General features: G+C 34.4%; 1 protein-coding gene across 8 annotated transcripts in view; it reads left to right on the top strand.

The window, feature by feature from the left end:
• Positions 1 to 900: 900 nt before the first annotated feature.
• LOC107877903 (probable receptor-like serine/threonine-protein kinase At5g57670) overlaps positions 901 to 9347 on the top strand; it is a 49951-nt gene continuing 41504 nt past the window's right edge. For 7 of the 8 annotated variants that reach the window (XR_007042780.1, XM_016724703.2, XM_016724705.2 and 4 more), the window contains exons 1-6: positions 918 to 1406; positions 1595 to 1849; positions 2194 to 2351; positions 2534 to 2613; positions 2734 to 2869; positions 2968 to 3117. Coding sequence is in view for 7 of the 8 variants with exons in the window: in XM_016724703.2 (XP_016580189.1) it covers positions 1196 to 1406; positions 1595 to 1849; positions 2194 to 2351; positions 2534 to 2613; positions 2734 to 2869; positions 2968 to 3117 (990 nt within the window). In the remaining variant the exon portion in view is untranslated. Of the gene's footprint in view, positions 1407 to 1594; positions 1850 to 2193; positions 2352 to 2533; positions 2614 to 2733; positions 2870 to 2967; positions 3118 to 9347 lie in introns of all 8 variants that reach the window. The other variant, XM_016724702.2, reaches the window with a different exon arrangement.

Here is a 9347-nt window from a genome sequence, read left to right as displayed (position 1 = left end):
ACTTTCTGGGACCATATTTCCCTTCCTTCTAGACTGTTTTTCTTGTAGTGTTTCTTTCCAACACTAATGTGGGACAAATGCTTCATCCAAAAAGCAAAAGCTCACTCAAATTTGTTTTCCTTTCACTTACATAGAAGCCAACACTTCCTCCATCCTAATTTCAAGTGTTCGAGTTTGACTGAGCACGAAGCATAAGAATTAAAAGTTTTTTTTGAATTTTATAGTCTTCAATTAAGAGTATGTACTTTTTTAAACTTTGTCATCTTAAATTTATTATATAGAATATTAGAGTTGAAAAACCTACTAAATATAGAATGAGATACTCATTTCAGACAAACCAAAATAAAATGCAGAACACTTAAATTGGGAGGACGGAAATACTCAATTAATAATTTTCAATTCTTTTAATTGTTTACTCGTCCGAATAATCAATACTCCTAGGAGTCGTAGGAAATAAATTATTTTGAACTTAGTTATCCCACCATTAAGATCGATATAAATAATGATGTAGTTTCAAAATATTACTCCTATTTAAAAAATAATGAACTTTTCTTTTTACTCCGTTTAAAAAAGAATGACTTCTTTTCTATTTTTTAGCAAATTTTTAATTTTAATTTTTAATGTGACATGCTTAAGATCATATGATTGAAGGATATTTTAATACATTTGACATATTTTTAATTTATGATCACAAGATTCAAAAATCTTTTTTAATTCTTAAACTCCATGTCAAATCAAACTAGATCATTATTTTTTAAACGAAGAGAGTAACTAATAATTCCATACATTTTATCTAATTTAAACTGAAATAAATTTATCTTAAAATTAATTTCAAAATTAGTTCTTCCTCGTCTTTTAGGAGCGTTTGGCTAAGAAATTAAAATTGGGGCGGCATATCTGCAATTTGAGGGAGTGGTCCCAGTGATGAATTGAAAAGAGCCAAACTTTACGCCCCTCAAGTCTTTAAATATGCAACAAGAAACAGATAAAAAGGGCCATCCATCCCAAAGAGACAACCTCTAACGGGAGAAACCCAGCAGGGATGTGGGGATCAAGTCTACTCTTACGTATTAACAATCCTCACATTTATATTCATGTCCTATTCTAAGTTTCAACTGCCTCTCATCTTTGCTTAATTCTCTGCAATATATTACACACATTACCACAAAGTTTCTAAGAGAAAAAAAAAACAGAGATGAGATATGTTCGTACAAGTAGCCTTAAGAGGCTCTTCTCATTCAGAAGACAAAGTTTTGATGGAGAAATTCCAAAAGCTTGTGGTTTCAATGATACAAATACCCCTACTGCTGATGCTGCTACTGCCACAACACAGACACCTCATAGACCCACATGGAAATGCTTCTCTTTTCAAGAAATTTTTCATGCCACAAATGGTTTCGGTTCAGGTTATCCTCCTCTTATTTATACAAATTTGTTGTCATATAGCCAAAGGGAAATCTAGGATCCTGAGTCTCAGCGGGTTCATAATAATAAATAGTAATAAATACAACTTAACCTATAGTAGTATTTTACCAGTATATGATTCGACATAGCATCAATTTTTGTTTTTTCTAATTAATAATTGAATGTTCAGAAAATATGGTTGGGAGAGGAGGGTATGCAGAGGTGTACAAAGGAGTACTAGAAGATGGAGAAGCAATAGCTGTAAAAATGTTGACAAAAGCCACCGATGATGAGAGAAAAGAAAAGGAGTTCTTGACAGAAATTGGGACACTTGGTCACGTTTGTCATCCCAATGTCACGTCACTTCTTGGTTGCTGTATTGAAAATGGACTTTACCTCATTTTTCAGTTTTCCTCTAAAGGCTCTGTTGCTTCAATTCTCCATGGTACTTTTTTTTCTTCAACAATTTCAAGTTTTGCTTCCCTTTTTTAATAATTTGTAGGTGTTGGATCATAAAAATTTTTTAATTTTATTTTAAAAATTATTTCACTTTAGTGATAAAAGTGGAAATCATAGTCTAATCATTTCATTTTAGTAAAAATTATTTTTACAAAAGTGAAAAACTTGTTTTACTCTTCTATCTTCTTCACAAAATTTCAAAAACAACTTTAATTTATATTAATGTTCGAACGTAACACAAACTCTAATTGTAACTCCAATTCTGAAAAATTATTATTTTCGTGCTCAAACGGGAACTTAATTAATCTTGTGCCAATATACATATGTCAGATGAGAAATCACCCACTATGGACTGGGAAACAAGGTACAAAATTGCAGTTGGGACAGCAAATGGTTTATATTACTTGCATAAATCTTGTCCTAGAAGAATAATTCACAGGGATATCAAGGCTTCAAATGTTTTGTTGAGTGAAGAATATGAGCCACAGGTATTTTTTTTGGATATTATTTCAAGCTTCCCTTCAAATTTCAATGGCCACTAATTACTGCTGATGATAATGTTAGTAATATGTCATGGGTGTTGCACTGCATGCCTAAGCTGTTGTACCGAGTTAGAATAGGAGTAGTAAATGTCGGTTCATTAATTAATCATCTGTTGGTTGAGTGACAGATATCAGATTTTGGACTAGCAAAATGGCTTCCATCACAGTGGACCCATCATTCTATTGTTCCAATTGAAGGGACTTTTGGGTAAAATAGTCCTCTCTTATGCGTAATCCTAATTAAGCCATTTGACAAGAATGTAACAAATGGCTCAATTTTTATTTTATTTTAAAATTGTATTCAGTCTTGTATATGGCATTTCTCCAGGCACTTAGCACCAGAATATTTCATGCATGGCGTAGTTGATGAGAAGACAGATGTTTTTGCATTTGGAGTGTTCTGCTTGGAGCTCATTTCTGGAAAAAAGCCAGTTGACAATTCCCATCAAAGCTTACATAGCTGGGTATGTAATCCATCGATTCTTGAATATTTTCATTAGTCACTAGACTGAACCATAGCAACATTAGTACTTACATCAGATATTGGTTATGAATATTACAGGCTAAACCTCTTTTGAGCCGAGGAGTTATAGAAGAAGTAGTTGATCCTAGTCTAGAAGGGACATTTGATTATACACAACTTTATAAACTTGCCTTCGCTGCTTCTCTTTGCATTCGTGCTCCTTCTGTATGGCGCCCTACCATGAGTGAGGTAACACAGTAAACTATACTTCTTTTCCCTTTTATCTTTACGCAGTTAAAAATCAAAAGAGCAAAAATATTAGTAGCGTAAATCGCAAAATCATATTAATTTCCATAAATTAAAAATACAAAGAACATTTGTATTCACCAAAAAATGTTGAAATGCACCTGAAGATACAACTTGCATGGTCTAAATCTAGCAAAATGAAGGAACTAAAACTAAATGCACTTGAAGATGCAACTTGCATGGTCTAATCTAGCAAAATGAAAGAACTAAAACATTGTCAATCAATGTTGAAAGTATTTGCTTAGACTTGATGAAGTGGTAGCAAAATAATGGTGAGCATTTGCAGAGTTTTTTAAATTGAAAAATTACTAGCATTTATAAGAATATTCAAAACCGAAATCATTTCTAAATATTTTTTTTGGAAGAACGATACCAAGTTATTATTCCTTTTAAGTACTTTAATTTATTACGATAATGAGTAATTCCAATTATTATTACTTTATAGGATTCCCTTAATAATGTTGGAATAACCTTCCAACTTGCATAGAGTAAAATATTTGGTAGTATTATTTTCTATTTGTCTTGTTCTCCTAGGTTGGCCAACTGAATCAATTCCAAGTCTCAATCTTCTCACAACATATACAATAATTCTTTCAAGAGTGCCTTATCCCCCTGTCTATATATCTACCCACTTTTAAAAATGTTTGCTCTAAAAAGGAATTCGTGTGACAGATGGACATCGTGTTAATTTCTTTAATTTTATGAGTGCAGGCAAAGCATTCTTGTAGTTTTAATTAGGTAATTCACCTAAACACACTGCAGAGTTTTCTCACCTGCTTAGGGTTTTTTGATAAGGACCTTAATACTTCTTCTATCTTAAACTAAATTTTCAATTCTTTTGCTTTTTTATATGGTAATGTTTAAAACATTTCTTTGAAACCTTGAAAAGCCAAAATTTAGAACATGCATTTCTTTAATTTTATTAGTGTAGAGGCTACGCATTATAGCAATTCCAATTAGGCAATTCACCTAAACGCCAAACTTTTCTCACCTGCTTAGGCTTTCTTGATAAGGACCTTGATAGTACTTCTTCTATCTTAAATTAAATTTTCAATTTTTTGCTCTTTTTTTTTGTTTATGTTTAAAACATTTCTTTGAAATCATAAAAAGCCAAATCTAGTACATGCATTTTGTTATATAATATGGATGTCATGTGACATATATATGTGTGAAATGTCATTAACGAGAGATAATAGTTAATAGCCAAATTGAATTTGAACAGAGATACTTGTTCAATTTGAATTTGAATACCTAAAATGGTCAAATTGCCAACTTACCAACTTGAAGTCCAGTTTGGCAACTTAAGAACTAAGTTTGGTAGTCTATAAATAGTCACCCTTTGTACATTTTATTGATACATCAAAGTAGTAACAAATGTACTACTAAAATTCTTTAGTTCTCTGATACAAGAATGACAAGGGTGTTAACACACCAAAAACAACCAACCAAACTAAGTTAAAACACAAGATGATGAACAAGATAACAATAACAACAATGTGGTAACAATAACACCACCTCACGGGTTGGAGTACAATTACAACAAACAAATGATTACAACATAAACAAAGGGATAGATAGTTAAACAAGTGAAGATATAATCTTAAGAATCCAAGAATTTTGTGGACTCTTGGACCCTTAACACTCCACATGACAAACACCTAACTCCTACGTTGACACAAGATGAACTTTACCTCCTCTAAACACCAACATATCAAGCCAACATTGCAACACAAGTGATATCCATACTTGTTGTGCTCATTTCGGTTTGGTTGCTATTCCATGCCTTATAACTAAAGGAGTTACTATGTTTCAAGTCTTACATCCATGAACAACTAAGGAAATAAGCCCTAAAAGGTTCTACTTATAGTACATTATAAAAGAAGACAAAATGACTACACTACCCTTAACGAGAGGGGAGGCCATGGAGTGGATTTTGGGCAAAGTGAAGAGACCAAAATGCTGTCAATGAAGATGGCCCAAAACCGTGAGCTATTAAGTGTTCAAAACCATGAATCCTCAAGTATTCAATGCTCTAAACAATCTTCCACTCACGACCTTGATGAATGGTATGCCCAATGGTAGGCTCAAAATGGATCTTTCTTGCATATTCTTGTGCCCTTGGGGTGACTAATTCTTGAGACTTTAAGTGATGGTATCCAATAATGTCTTCAAAAATTAGGGTGGCCATTTGACTTGTATCATCCTCCCCTTCTTGAAAGGGATTCGACCTCGAATCCAAACCTTGCAAGAACAAAGGAAAGACAAATAATCACCACATCCTCATGACATAAGGGTTAGAGTTAGTATAATAAACAACATCAACATGCCAAGGAGGTACACACTTGAGATATAACCACACATCCTTTGTTTTAATCACGAGGGACTTAGCAAAAATATTACAAAGGAGCTGGCGAAAGGAATCACCATCAAGGGGAGGTGCCCTAATTGCAAATAAATTCCATACAACATATATAGCAATATTACTCAAACAAGTGGACCTACCAATAACTATGTCCTTCACACCCTAAGAAGTTACCGAGGTCAAATGGGAGACGTAACCTAGGGCTTAGGTCTTGGCCACTCTCATTCTTCCCTAGGGTGTCATCCAGAAAGGTGTTCCATAAGTCAACTTCAAATAAAAGGTTCTCATGTATGCACTTACTACTAGTTTCAAAATCTCCACTAGGAATATGCCCAACATAAGGAACACATAAAGAAGAAGTAGATGGAATTTCTAAGCACACATCACCTTTTCTTTCCAAGGAGCAATCCTCACTTAGACACAAACCAACATCGGCAGCCAAGAGTTCACAAGCAAAACAACCTTTACCAAGACAATCACAATTCGGGTTTCCTAAACAATCAAGCACATCAAGGTCATTTCCCCCCGATTGATCATTGTCCACATCATTACTAGTTGTCGGCAACTCATATACCAACATAGACCCACCTTGGTTTTCAGCAGGGTCAACTAGTGTGTGAATACTCTCGTCACTTGGTAATAGAACCTTAGTCAAGTTAAAAGTGCTAGCACTGGATGAACATAAGTCATTCTCATAAGGAGAATCAATTTCGTCATCTAAAGGATCAACTAGTATTTGAGTATCTACAACAAGAGTTTAGTCCTCATGCGACCAGACAATACCAAAAGTATCACAAAAAGGAGACTCGAGCACCTCTACCTTAGGCAAAGCCACAACTACACCTACTTGGCTCCTACTAGCCACAACACAACATTCTAAGTTCATAGGAGTGTAGGGGATATCGTTTTTATCCCGTAGCTCACATAAGCTATGAACTTTCTCTTAAAGTGTGTTCGGGCAACTCACTTGCTCCCTTTGACCTACCATACGATCCAAATTTCATTTGCCATAGCTAGGTCTTGGGATATAGTGTCAAGGTAGGCCAAAATGACATTGGTTGCATTACTATCCATGGGTTGAGAGGTTGAGTCGTGGGTTCCCTCGTAATTGTACCTAAAATAAAAGAACAAGCCTACAAAGGAAAACACAAGTTAGTTCAAAACAACCTCACCGCACTCTCACACATTTAATTGTCTCACACTTGGATTCACAAGTGTTGCAAGTCGGTTTGTAGTTCGTGATGAGTCGAGGGGTGAGTCTACTCCTTGGTCGGAATGGATTCTTTGATTGAAGACTCAAGAAAATGATGTCCGAACTTGAACCAAGGAATTCTACGATTCAAAAACAAGAAAAACACAAAATAACGCTAACACAAAGAAACGTACTCAAAAGCTAATTTACAATCTAGTAGAGGAGTACTAGATTGTCGATTAATTATTAGAGTCAACAAATGAAACTAAGAATTAACAAATAAGAAACTAATGATCCAAGTTTGAGCTCAAATTAATATGTGAACAGTGAAAGTGATGATGTGTCACCCTATAATTGGCCATGACTTGCACTAATTTTAATTAATTTTAATTATCAAGTTGATGTTTTTGGTCACTTCTCAATTTGGAATGGATGAAATTGGTTTTGGAGGGAAAGTGTAAGTCTTAGAACCTTTGTCAATTTCAATCTTCAAAAAGGTGTGACTTGACTTGTACTATTCCCACAAAACAAGGCTCTTGAAATAGGGAAAGTGGTTGAAAAAGTTAATGTCAAGTCTAGGAAGCGATGAGTTCAAGTCTTCTCACAAACAAACTCTACAACTTTTATCTTTACCTTTTTGAATCAATTTTGCACTTTTTGTTGGTCAAGTTATGATAGTAGGTGAAGAACAAGATGAACACAACAACAACCTTCAAGAACACCATAACAACATACCAATAATGTCCATTCCAACGTCAAAGAACAACAAGTCCACAACACAACCACTTTCAAGTTCACAACAATAATGTCAATGTTTTAAGCTCAAATTTTAGATCTAGCACTTGTAGTGTTGGTGAGAAAGAAACCAACACTAGAAACACTCTAAACAAGCAAAAGACTACTAGATCTAGACAACACAATTCGGCCAAGACCACAACAAGATCTTCAAGTTCTCGACCAAGAACACTAACAAGAACACTTTTTTTCAGAATTTTCTAACAAGCAAGCCCAAGATTGATCTTGTAGGAACAAGATTAAGCCATGCTCTGATACCAAATGATACAAGAATGACCAAGAACACATGAAATCACACACCAAAAATAGTTCATAAGTTCAAGAACCGAGGACCCCTTTGGTGACCAACTCTTGATTCAACAAACAATCAACAAAACGAGATGACAAGGGTGTTAACACACCAAAAACAACCAACCAAACTAAGTTAAAACACAAGATTATGAATAAGATAACAATAACAACAATGTTTTTACAATAACAACACCTCAGGAGTTGGAGTACAATTACAACAAGCAAACGATTACAACATAAACAAAGGGATAGATAGTTAGACAAGTGAAGGTATAATCTTAAGAACCCAAGAATTTAGTGGACTCTTAGACCCTTAACATTACACATGACAAACACCTAAATCCTATGTTGACACAAAAGGAACTTTACCTCCTCTAAACACCAATGTATCAACCCAACATTGCAACATAAGTGATATCTACACTTGTTGCCCTCATTTTGGTTTGGTGGCTATTCCAAGCCCTATAACTAAAGGTGTTACCATGTTCCAAGTCTTACATTCATGAACAACTAAGGAAATAAGCCCTAAAAGGTTCTACTTATAGTACATTATAAAAGAATACAAAATGACTACACTAACCTTAATGAGAGAGGAGGCCATGAAGTGCATTTTGGGCAAAGTGAAGAGACCAAAATTCCTTCAATAAAGATGGCCCAAAACCGTGACTTATTAAGTGTTCAAAACCATGAATCCTCAAGTCTTCAATGCTCCCAGCAATGTTCCACTCACAGCCTTGATGAATGGTATGTTCAATGGTACGCTCAAAATGGGTCTTCCTTGCCTATTCTTGTGCCTTCGGGGTGACCAAGTCTTGAAACTTTAAGTAATGGTCTCCAATCATGTCTTTAAAAATTAGGGTGGCCATTTGACTTGTATCATTCTCTCATTTCTTTAAGTTTGATATTTTGATATTTTTTCTTTATTTTATAACACGTTATTAGCACGAGACTCTACCGTCTCAAAATTTAAAGGCTAAGATAAGACAATTGAATCAAAAAGTAGAGAACGCAAGACCGCAAAAACTGTATGATCATCACGACTTGAATTTCACTTTTCTACCTTTTATGATAAGATAAGTATATTATTAACTCATATTCTTTTATTGAGCTTAAAAATGATATTGATAATCATAAAGTGGTGATATCCTTATAGACTCAAGTTTGAGTTTATTATACTTTGGCCTAATATGTTATTGGCTGAGGGTATGATGGTGGATTTAAATCTCATGCCATTAAGAGGGTAAGACATCGGGTTAAGAGTCACAATGCACCATGATGATTAGATGTTGGGTTTAAGTCCCATTGATTTCTGGACTAAGACGCCTTTATATGGATAAAACATTGAGTTTTAATCTCAATACAACATATTGATGATATAATAATGATTAAGGCAAAATTTTATTGAAAAGTCATGAAATATGTCCCATTGAATATGCTCCTTTCCTTGAAGTGAATGTGGTAGCATGCAGTGCATAGTATGTCTGAAAGAAGACATGTGATTGAATTTATGAATATGAATATAGGCGTAACAAG

Source organism: Capsicum annuum, chromosome 7 (genome assembly GCF_002878395.1).
Source record: "Capsicum annuum cultivar UCD-10X-F1 chromosome 7, UCD10Xv1.1, whole genome shotgun sequence".
NCBI lineage: Eukaryota > Viridiplantae > Streptophyta > Magnoliopsida > Solanales > Solanaceae > Capsicum > Capsicum annuum.
The sequence above is the reverse complement of the archived record's forward strand: the minus strand, read 5'-3'. Positions and strand labels throughout refer to the sequence as shown.